Source organism: Aquarana catesbeiana, linkage group LG02 (genome assembly GCF_042186555.1).
Source record: "Aquarana catesbeiana isolate 2022-GZ linkage group LG02, ASM4218655v1, whole genome shotgun sequence".
Classification (NCBI taxonomy): Eukaryota; Metazoa; Chordata; class Amphibia; order Anura; family Ranidae; genus Aquarana; species Aquarana catesbeiana.
In genome coordinates, this window is record NC_133325.1 from 61,002,031 (window position 1) to 61,013,864 (window position 11,834).

The 11,834-nt window shown below is 51.5% G+C and overlaps 1 protein-coding gene across 2 annotated transcripts in view; it reads right to left on the reverse strand.

Moving 5' to 3' along the window:
- The window catches only part of CHORDC1 (cysteine and histidine rich domain containing 1), a 64,907-nt gene extending 58,442 nt beyond the window's left edge, over nucleotides 1–6,465 (reverse strand). For both annotated transcript variants that reach the window (XM_073612974.1, XM_073612975.1), the window contains exon 1: nucleotides 6,259–6,465. In XM_073612974.1, the coding sequence (XP_073469075.1) occupies nucleotides 6,259–6,322 (64 nt within the window). In that variant the 5' untranslated portion in view covers nucleotides 6,323–6,465. The remainder of the gene's footprint in view (nucleotides 1–6,258) is intronic.
- Between the last annotated feature and the right edge of the window lie 5,369 nt (nucleotides 6,466–11,834).

Genomic DNA, 11,834 nt, shown 5'->3' on the forward strand with positions numbered 1-11,834 from the left:
AGAAACTTTTTTTGGAACAGTGACATTTACTGTATACAGCAATCAGTGCTATAAAAATGCACTGATTACTGTTTAAATGACACTGGCGGTGAAAGGATTAACACTAGGGGGCGATCAAGGGGTTAAATGTGTTCTCTGTTTCTAACTGTGGGGGGGAGGGGACTGATTGGGAGTGCAGAGAGATCGCTGTTCCTAATCACTAGGAACAGATGATCACTCTGTACTTCCCTGTCAGAACGGTGGTCTGTTTGTTTACACTGACAGATCCCAGGTTTGGCTCTCCGTGGAGCGATTGCAGGTGGCCGGCGGACATCGCGGGCACGCACATCTGCTATAGCTGTTAAAGTAACCGACGTACAGCTACGGTGATTTGCAGGAACAAGCCGACCTGCTGCAGTATAATGACGGTGGTTGGTCGGCAAGCGGTTAAGCAAAAAAAAAAAAAAAAAAAAAATATATGGCTTTTGTTCCCCTGTCAGCAGCCACATGGGGAGGGGGGGGGGACCTACGTCATTTACAGCCCCTCCTTCTTCCTCCCACTGCCTTCTGGGAGACACACAAAGGTTCCAGAAGACAACCTGCCATTCAGAAAGCGCAGCGCAACTTGCACATGCTCAGTAGGAAACAGGCTGTGAAGGCCACAAGGCCATTTCCCTTCGTAAGGATGCCGGCACCTGCACCCGAAGCCGATGGACGGGTCAGCTTCAGGTGCCGACATTGCGGGATCCATGGACAGGTAAGTGTCCTTATATTAAAAATCAGCAGCTACAGTATCTGTAGCTGCTGACTTAATTTTTTTTAATACAGGCTGGAACTCTGCTTTAAAGTGGAGTTCCACTCAGTTTTGTGTTTATTAAAAGTCAGCAGCTATGAAAAGTGTAGCTGCTGACTTTTAATAAACACACTCGCCTGTCCCATTGTCCAGCAATGTGGCCATCCAAACCCTTGGTTCTCTCCGGCATCACAAGTGTGGGCACCCAGCTGTGACAGCTTGCGGCATCACAGCCGGGTGCGCACTTGCACGAGTCGCACTGCACCTTCTCAATGGCCGGGCAATCTTCTGGGACCCGTAACGTGTCCCAGAAGATTGCAGGGAGGGGGAAAGGAGAACTTCCGCTCGAGTCGCCTAGGCGAGGGGTCAGTAGACCCCTATAGTACAGAGGTAATGGGGGGGGGGGGGGGGGTTAGCAGACCCCTGTAGTGTCCTGTATAGTACAGAAGGGGGAGGAGTCAGTGTCCTGTATAGTACAGAGGAAGGGGGAGGGGTCAGAGTCCTGTATAGTACAGAGGAAGGGGGAGGGGTCAGAGTCCTGTATAGTACAGAGGAAGGGGGAGGGGTCAGAGTCCTGTATAGTACAGAGGAAGGGGGAGGGGTCAGAGTCCTGTATAGTACAGGGGAAGGGGTCAGAGTCCTGTATAGTACAGGGGAAGGGGTCAGAGTCCTGTATAGTACAGGGGAAGGGGTCAGAGTCCTGTATAGTACAGGGGAAGGGGTCAGAGTCCTGTATAGTACAGGGGAAGGGGTCAGAGTCCTGTATAGTACAGGGGAAGGGGTCAGAGTCCTGTATAGTACAGGGGAAGGGGTCAGAGTCCTGTATAGTACAGGGGAAGGGGTCAGAGTCCTGTATAGTACAGGGGAAGGGGTCAGAGTCCTGTATAGTACAGGGGAAGGGGTCAGAGTCCTGTATAGTACAGGGGAAGGGGTCAGAGTCCTGTATAGTACAGGGGAAGGGGTCAGAGTCCTGTATAGTACAGGGGAAGGGGTCAGAGTCCTGTATAGTACAGGGGAAGGGGTCAGAGTCCTGTATAGTACAGGGGAAGGGGTCAGAGTCCTGTATAGTACAGGGGAAGGGGTCAGAGTCCTGTATAGTACAGGGGAAGGGGTCAGAGTCCTGTATAGTACAGGGGAAGGGGTCAGAGTCCTGTATAGTACAGGGGAAGGGGTCAGAGTCCTGTATAGTACAGGGGAAGGGGTCAGAGTCCTGTATAGTACATGGGGAAGGGGTCAGAGTCCTGTATAGTACATGGGGAGGGGTCAGAGTCCTATATAGTACAGGGGAAGGGGTCAAAGTCCTATATAGTACATAGGGAGGGGTCAGTGTCCTGTATAGTACAGAAGGGGGGGAGGAGCAAGTGTCCTGTATGGTACAGAAGGGGGAGGAGTCAGTGTCCTGTATAGCAGGGCTCAAATTTTAAGTCCTGAGCCACTAGCCAGACCTTAAGAGTTGCTCGCCACCATTTGCCCCACCCAAACCCCTCCCCTGCCCCACCCAAACATCCGCCCTTGTAAATTATCTCATGAAAATTACACTGTTAAATGTTTTAAGCAGAATTAAAGTTCCAAAAATAAATATTAACAACAACTTTAACAATATTAACATAAAGCATATCAGTACCCGTCAATGCAGCCTCACTGTGCCCATCAACTGCAGTTTTATGGTGCCCATCAATGCAGCCTCACTGTGCCCCATCATCAATACAGACTCACCTGGATGATGGATCACACACATAGTAGGCATGTCCCGCTGTGTGTCACGGAGCTGGGTGTGTGTTCGGCGGCACGGTGTAATAAGGTCCTGCCCCCCTAGACCAGCTTGTTTCATAGGCAGAACACTGATTCAATCTACTATTACACAAGCAGATCTAGAGGGGCGGGACCTTGTTACACCGCGCTGCCTAACACAGACCCGGCTGTGTGTGTGATACACAAGAGGAGGAGAAAGAGAGAGGGAGAGGAGAGCTGCAGCCTCAGCTCAAAGCGGCACCAGGGCAGTCCGGCCCTGCCGCTCTGTGTCCTCCGGCTGACAGCTTCCTGGCTGATCGCTTCAGCCAGGAAACGGTCAGCCTGGTCCACCCCCGCTCCTCCTGCACTAAATTCCACTCGCAAAATGCAAGCAGGCAAGTGGAATTTTTGAGGGCTGCTGTATAGTACAGGAGGGGGAAGGAGTCAGTGTCCTGTACAGTACAGGGAGGGGGAGGAGTCAGTGTCCTGTACAGTACAGGAGGGGGGAGGAGTCAGTCTCGTGTTTAGTACAGGAGGGGGGAGGAGTCAGTGTCCTGTACAGTACAGGGAGGGGGAGGAGTCAGTGTCCTGTACAGTACAGGGAGGGGGAGGAGTCAGTGTCCTGTACAGTACAGGGAGGGGGAGGAGTCAGTGTCCTGTACAGTACAGGGAGGGGGAGGAGTCAGTGTCCTGTACAGTACAGGGAGGGGGAGGAGTCAGTGTCCTGTACAGTACAGGGAGGGGGAGGAGTCAGTGTCCTGTACAGTACAGGGAGGGGGAGGAGTCAGTGTCCTGTACAGTACAGGGAGGGGGAGGAGTCAGTGTCCTGTACAGTACAGGGAGGGGGAGGAGTCAGTGTCCTGTACAGGGAGGGGGTGGAGTCAGTGTCCTGTACAGGGAGGGGGTGGAGTCAGTGTCCTGTATAGTACAGGGAGGGGGAGGAGTCAGTGTCCTGTATAGTACAGGGAGGGGGAGGAGTCAGTGTCCTGTATAGTACAGGAGGGGGGAGGAGTCAGTGTCCTGTACAGTACAGGAGGGGGGAGGAGTCAGTCTCGTGTTTAGTACAGGAGGGGGGAGGTGTCAGTGTCCTGTACAGTACAGGAGGGGGGAGGAGTCAGTCTCGTGTTTAGTACAGGAGGGGGGAGGTGTCAGTGTCCTGTACAGGAGGGGGAGGTGTCAGTGTCCTGTACAGGTGGGGGAGGTGTCAGTGTCCTGTACAGGAGGGGGAGGTGTCAGTGTCCTGTACAGGAGGGGGAGGTGTCAGTGTCCTGTACAGGAGGGGGAGGTGTCAGTGTCCTGTACAGGAGGGGGAGGTGTCAGTGTCCTGTACAGGAGGGGGAGGTGTCAGTGTCCTGTACAGGAGGGGGAGGTGTCAGTGTCCTGTACAGGAGGGGGAGGTGTCAGTGTCCTGTACAGTACAGGGAGGGGGGGGAGTCAGTGTCCTGTACAGTACAGGGAGGGGGAGGTGTCAGTGTCCTGTACAGTACAGGGAGGGGGAGGAGTCAGTGTCCTGTACAGTACAGGGAGGGGGGGGGGGGAGTCAGTGTCCTGTACAGTACAGGGAGGGGGGGGGAGTCAGTGTCCTGTACAGTACAGGAGGGGGGGAGTCAGTGTCCTGTACAGTACAGGGAGGGGGGGGGAGTCAGTGTCCTGTACAGTACAGGGAGGGGGGGGAGTCAGTGTCCTGTACAGGGAGGGGGTGGAGTCAGTGTCCTGTACAGGGAGGGGGTGGAGTCAGTGTCCTGTACAGGGAGGGGGTGGAGTCAGTGTCCTGTACAGGGAGGGGGAGGAGTCAGTGTCCTGTACAGTACAGGGAGGGGGAGGAGTCAGTGTCCTGTACAGTACAGGGAGGGGGAGGAGTCAGTGTCCTGTACAGTACAGGAGGGGGGAGGAGTCAGTGTCCTGTATAGTACAGGAGGGGGGAGGAGTCAGTGTCCTGTATAGTACAGGAGGGGGGAGGAGTCAGTGTCCTGTATAGTACAGGAGGGGGGAGGAGTCAGTGTCCTGTATAGTACAGGAGGGGGGAGGAGTCAGTGTCCTGTATAGTACAGGAGGGGGGAGGAGTCAGTGTCCTGTACAGTACAGGAGGGGGGAGGAGTCAGTCTCGTGTTTAGTACAGGAGGGGGGAGGTGTCAGTGTCCTGTACAGGAGGGGGAGGAGTCAGTGTCCTGTACAGTACAGGGAGGGGGAGGAGTCAGTGTCCTGTACAGTACAGGGAGGGGGAGGAGTCAGTGTCCTGTACAGTACAGGGAGGGGGAGGAGTCAGTGTCCTGTACAGTACAGGGAGGGGGAGGAGTCAGTGTCCTGTACAGTACAGGGAGGGGGTGGAGTCAGTGTCCTGTAGAGGGAGGGGGTGGAGTCAGTGTCCTGTATAGTACAGGAGGGGGGAGGAGTCAGTGTCCTGTACAGTACAGGAGGGGGGAGGAGTCAGTGTCCTGTACAGTACAGGAGGGGGGAGGAGTCAGTCTCGTGTATAGTACAGGAGGGGGGAGGAGTCAGTCTCGTGTATAGTACAGGAGGGGGGAGGAGTCAGTCTCGTGTATAGTACAGGAGGGGGGAGGAGTCAGTGTCCTGTATAGTACAGGAGGGGGGAGGAGTCAGTGTCCTGTATAGTACAGGAGGGGGAGGAGTCAGTGTCCTGTATAGTACAGGAGGGGGAGGAGTCAGTGTCCTGTACAGTACAGGAGGGGGGAGGAGTCAGTGTCCTGTACAGTACAGGAGGGGGGAGGAGTCAGTGTCCTGTACAGTAGGGGGGAGGAGTCAGTCTCGTGTTTAGTACAGGAGGGGGAGGAGTCAGTGTCCTGTATAGTACAGGAGGGGGAGGAGTCAGTGTCCTGTATAGTACAGGAGGGGGAGGAGTCAGTGTCCTGTATAGTACAGGAGGGGGAGGAGTCAATATCCTGTATAGTACAGGAGGGGGAGGAGTCAATATCCTGTATAGTACAGGAGGGGGAGGAGTCAATATCCTGTATAGTACAGGAGGGGGGAGGAGTCAGTGTCCTGTATAGTACAGGAGGGGGAGGAGTCAGTGTCCTGTATAGTACAGGAGGGGGGAGGAGTCAGTGTCCTGTATAGTACAGGAGGGGGGAGGAGTCAGTGTCCTGTATAGTACAGGAGGGGGAGGAGTCAGTGTCCTGTATAGTACAGGAGGGGGGAGGAGTCAGTGTCCTGTATAGTACAGGAGGGGGGAGGAGTCAGTGTCCTGTATAGTACAGGAGGGGGGAGGAGTCAGTGTCCTGTATAGTACAGGAGGGGGAGGAGTCAGTGTCCTGTATAGTACAGGAGGGGGGAGGAGTCAGTGTCCTGTATAGTACAGGAGGGGGGAGGAGTCAGTGTCCTGTATAGTACAGGAGGGGGGAGGAGTCAGTGTCCTGTATAGTACAGGAGGGGGAGGAGTCAGTGTCCTGTATAGTACAGGAGGGGGGAGGAGTCAGTGTCCTGTATAGTACAGGAGGGGGGAGGAGTCAGTGTCCTGTATAGTACAGGAGGGGGGAGGAGTCAGTGTCCTGTATAGTACAGGAGGGGGGAGGAGTCAGTGTCCTGTATGGTGTATAGGACAGGAAGTGTCACACACACACAGGACTGTATAGAAGAGATCCCATATATCCCAAATAGATGAGGCCCCATCCGGGTATTAGAATGTCTGACTCTGACACACACACACAGGCCCTATATATATAATGAACTGTATGAGTCCAGCCTCCTCCTCCCTCCCCGGAGTGTCCGCCCTTGGTGTCCAGGCACCGGTCTCTCACCCTCGGTGTTGGTCTCGGAGTCGTAACGCTGCCCGCAGCCCCGGTTGTAGCACAGCATGGACATGGTGTCACACGGCCACACGCTGTGCTGAGGAGGAATACCCGGCGAGGAGGAGAAGCAGCTTCGTTTCCTTCCGGAAACCGCCGACTACTACTCGGGAACTTTCCCGAACCTTCCGCGCATGCGTACGTCCCCAAGGGATGCAACCTGGCGTTCTTTGCGCATGTGCGTTACTGGCCCTGCCCCCCACGACTTCGACAGGAGGCGAGAATCTAACATCGCGCGTGCGTACTACGGGAGCGCCAGAGCCGCAGTTGAAAGATCAGTGCGCATGCGTATCGCTTTCCTATGCATGGCAACGCGAGCACAGGCTTGTTGTAGATAGTTGCTAGGACAACCAGAGACTGTAGAGGGGAGCATTTATCCAAAATAGAGGGACACTTCAGACATTGGTTTGAGGGCGTGTCCAAATAAGTGGGTGTGGTCAGTATGAACTGCAAAATGCATGCTTACCTTAGTCCAAGTTGGAACAAAGTAATTATACAAAATAAAAAAATATATAACTAGAATTTAAGGATGCAAAAAATACCTCGAAATTATCTTTGCCGATTTCCCAATATTCCATACATGTGGCTGTTCCTGTGGAAGCAGAGACGTGCATCTGAATTAATTTTCTTCTGAAGCTTGATCCGCATCTCAATCGCACTTCAGAGGCTCCTAACAGGCGGCGAAAACGCAATGTGACGCTTCTTCACCACCTGATTTAATCCCATGCTTGTCTACAATCCTAGTAATTTAGTTTAATCTGGTTGAAAGAAGACCAGTCCATCCAGTTCAACCCATAGAAAAATAGACTGGAATACAACATCTCTTAGACCCCTTTCACAATCGGGCGGTGCGGGCGACAGCGGTAAAGCGCCGCTAGTTTTAGTGGTGCTTTACCGCTGTTATAGCGGCGCTTTTCGGCCCGCTGGCGGGAGGCTTTTAACCCCCGCTAGCGGCTGAAGAAAGGGTTAATAGCACCCGTGTAGCGCCACTGCCGAAGTGCTTTGCAGGGCTCTGGCAGCGCTGCCCATTCATTTCAATGGGCAGAGGCGGTGCGGGAGCGCTGTATACATCGCTCCCACACCGCACCAAAGATGCTGCTTGCAAGACTTTTTTTCCTGTCCTGCAAGCGCATCGCCCCAGTGTGAAAGCACTCGGGCTTTCACACTGGGGTGGCTTGAGAGGCGCTTTTCAGGCGTTTTACAGACGCTATTTTTAGCGCTAAAATGCCCGAAAAGCACCCCAGTGTGAAAGGGGTCTAAAAGTACAACTATGGGCAAAACTTTTTTTTTTTTCATTTTGGATAGAATAAGGAAAGGTTAGAACCCCTGTCAGCTTATTATTTTGCCATCTGTGTCCCATTGGGGAGATTTTCCTTCACTTCCAGCGCCAGCATTGTAAGTGTGGACGCCTGGCTGTGACAGCTTACGGGCTTCACAGCCGGGCGCGCACTGCGCACATGCGCGAGTTGTGCTGCGCTCTGTCAAGGGTCAGGCAATCTTCTGGAACCTGTGACATGTCCCAGAAGATTGCAGGGAGGGAGGGGCCGCCTAGGTGGCCAGGGGACCAGACCAGGAAGTGGGAGCTGGGTGCGTATCAAAACTACCCTGTTTCCCCGAAAATAAGACCTAGCGTGAGTGTCAGTGATGGCTGCAATATAAGCCCTACCCCCCAAATAAGCCCTACCCTGTTTCCCCGAAAATAAGCCCTACCCTGAAAACAAGACCTACAAGGACTTTGTGGCATGTCAGGGAGCGAGGGGCACTTAAAGTGGAAGTTCCACTTTTGGGTGGAACTCCGCTTTAAAACAAAGTTTTGCCTTTAGTTGTACTTTAACCACTTCCCTACCCGCCTATAGTCATATGACGTCCACAGATGGGATCTCCCATCCTGGGTGGAGGTCATATGACGGCCTCGGGTTCCCGGTCGCCTAGGGGGCGCGCGCGCGCCGCGTTGCTCGGGACCCGGTGCGTGTGCCTGGCGGCCGCGATGTCCGCCGGGCACCCGCGATTGCAGAGGTGATCAAATACCACCAAAAGAAAGCTCTATTTGTGGGGAAAAAAGGACGTCAATTTTGTTTGGGTACAACGTCGCACGACCGCGCAATTGTCGTTTAAAGTGCGACAGCGCTGAAAACTAAAAATTGGTCTGGGAAGGAAGGGGGTGAAAAGGCCCGGTATTGAACAGGTTAAAGCAGAGTTCCAGGCTTTTTATGTTTATTAAAAGTCAGCAGCTACAAAAAGTGTAGTTGCTGACTTTTAATAAACAGACACTTACTGTACCTGTTCCACTGTCGCTCCTCTCCCGCTCCTCTCCGCTGGCGCCTCCATTGCCACTCTGGGCACCCGGCCGTGACAGCTTTCGGCTTCACGGCCAGGCATGCACGGCGCATGCGTGAGTCGCGCTGCGCTCCCGGAGTGGACAGGCGATCTGAAAGGATCTGGACAGCCGCACACTGGGATAAATAGATTACATTTTTCTTTTATTCGTGAAACAGGATCATAGGGTGCATAAGACACCACTGGAGTGGTACAGCACAACAGCTGACGCGTTTCACACTTACACAAAGTGCTTACTCATAGCTCACATGTTCCAGGAGATCGCCTAGAGGGAGGGGCCGCCTAAGGCAAAAGGAGGAGTCGCCTTGGTGGTCCCTGGGCGGAAGGAGGAAGTGGGACAGGAAGTCCCCCTCCTAACGAAGCCCCGACTCCCCCCCCCAAAAAAAATTACATGCCAAATGTGGCATGTAAGGGGGCGAGGAGTGCTTACAGCAGAAGTTCAATTTTTGGGTGGAACTCCGCTTTATGAGGTACAGCTTTAAAAAAAAAAAACGGACAAGGCCCCAGGGCGGCAACTGTTAGGACATCACATACCTGACGGGGAAGTCCGAGATGACGAGGGTGGCCTCTTGCGAAATTCCCATCCAAGCACCCCTGATAGTATACCTCCCAACTACCCTGTTTCCCCGAAAATAAGACCTAGCGTGGTTGTCGGTGATAGCTGCAATATAAGCCCTACCCCCCAAAAAAGCCCTAGTTAAAGTCCTCGTAGGCCTTCTTTTCAGGGTAGGGCTTATTTTCGGGGAAACAGGGTAGGGCTTATTTGGGGGGTAGGGCTTATATTGCAGCCATCACCGACAATCACGCTAGGTCTTATTTTCGGGGAAACAGGGTATCAGCAAAAGTATGCAGGCATAGGACACACCCCTTGCCACACCCCCTTAAAAGGAGAATTGTGCAAAAAAACAAGATTGGTTAAACCCACAAGTGCTTTTTTTACAACTACTATTCCTTTATATTGGCTTTTAGAATTTACAAATGCAGCAATTTAGAAATCAGATGAAAAGTTTAGCACCAGGAAACACTTTTTGATAGATAAAAAGTGCATTTTATATACAACTATATAGATCAGACCAAAATGAGGGACAAATGAGGAGGAAAGAGGGACAGAGGGACATTGCTCAAAATCAGGGACAGTCCCTCGAAATCAGGGACAGTTGGGAGCTATGCTGGTAGTGGAGACAGGGACTGCTAGGGCAGTGAAAGGGTGCAGGTGCCTGGCAGCTGTAGTAGTGAGCTGTAGCTTGGAGACACAGGAGTCCTTCCAGTGGTGGTGTGGGATCTGATCACAAGCCTTGTTCAGCGGCAGACAGGGTCAGAATCAGATTCATGTTCGGGAAAAAGCAGAAGTCGGTAACATTCTGGCGGTAGGGTACCAAATCAGGAAACAGAGATGTAGTCAAAAATCCAAGCCAAGAGCGATAACATAAGTGAGCAGCAGATATAAAAGGAAGGGGTGATCCAAGAGAGGTGTCAGACGTAGCTGGGTCAGGAACAAGGTTAGCAGAATTGGATTAGAATCAGGAACCAGAGCTGATAACAATCCAGCACTCAGGCCAGGCAGACCACTTATTTAACCACTTGCCGACGAGCCGCCGCAGTTTTTCTCCGGCAGAATGGCACGGCTGGGCGAAAATGTTATGTAACGTGCTTCGCCCTGTGGCCACTAGGGGCCCGCTGCTCGCCCCCGGAGCCCATGCGTGACACACCGAGAACCAGGATCTGTGTGTGTAAACCCACAGTTTACGGTTCTCTAATGGGGAGAAGAGACTGATCATCTGTTCATTCAAAGTATGAACAGCGATCTGTCATTTCCCCAAGACAGTCCCCTCCCCCCTTCAGTTAAAACACAGAGAGGGAACACAATTAACCCCTTGATCGCCCCCTAGAGTTAACCCCCTTCCCTGCCAATGTCATTTACACAGTAATCAGTGCATTTTTATAGCATTGATCACTGTATAAATGCCACTGGTTCTAAAAAGGTGTCAAAAGTGTCCGATGTGTCCAGCATAATGTCGCAGTCCTGGTAAAAATCGCAGATTGGTAAAAAAAAAAATAATAATAATAAAAATGCTATAAATCTATCCCCTATTTTGTAGACGCTATAACTTTTGCGCAAACCAATCAATATATGCTTATTGTGATTTTTTTAACTAAAAATATGTAAAAGAATACATATCGGCCTAAACTGAGAAAAAATTTGCTTTTTAAAAAAAAAAATAGGATATTTATTATAGCAAAAAGTATTTTTTCAAATTTGTCGCTCTTTTTTTGTTTATAGCGCAAAAAATAAAAACCGCAGAGATGATCAAATACCACCAAAAGAAAGCTCTATTTTGTTAAAAATAACAAACCTCTCATACCTACCTGCTCTGTACAGCGGTTTTGCACAGAGCAGGCCAGATCCTCCTCTTCTCGGGTCCCCCTTCAGCACTCCTGGCTCCTCCCTCCGGTTGAGTGTCCCCACAGCAAGTAGCTTGCTATGGAGGCACCCAAGCCGAGCCGCAGCTCCCTGTGTCCATTTAGACATGTACCTGCAGCCTGGCCCCGCCTCCTCTCTCTAATCATTGGCTCACTGACTTTGATTGACAGCAGCAGGTGCCAATGGCGCTTTGCTGCAGTCACAGCCAATCAGGAGAGAGAGTCCTGGACAGTCGAGTCTCTCGTGCAACATCACTGGATTGAGAGGGGCCTCAGGCAAGTATTAGGGGGGCTGAGGGGGGCTGCTGCACAGGAGGTTTTTTATCTTAATGCAAAGAAGAGGCAGATTAGGAAGACTGCCTAGCAACAAGGGTTCAGGTAAGTTTAAAAAAACATTTTTTTCAAATGTTTTTTTTTAAGGATTTTTGGTGCAATTTTTTTTTTCAGGGTGGCCCTCCGCTTTAAGTTGATGTTATCTCCTGGAGACTGCATGGAGAGGGTTTCTCCAGAATGATCTGTCTTCTCAACATGCTCGGAACAAATATAGATCTATACCCAGATGAAAAAGGTAATAAAAAACATGAAAAAAAACCCACAAAAAAGAAACATGGATTAAAAAACAAAAACAGGCAGATTCAATGGACTACTACTCAGTCTTTTTTCTGACATCACTTTTCTATGTTTCTGTTGATATCATGTGTTTTTCAGGACAAATTGGGCTTTCATTTGGTGGTAAATGGTAATGGATATCTCCTAATTTTTTTTTTATT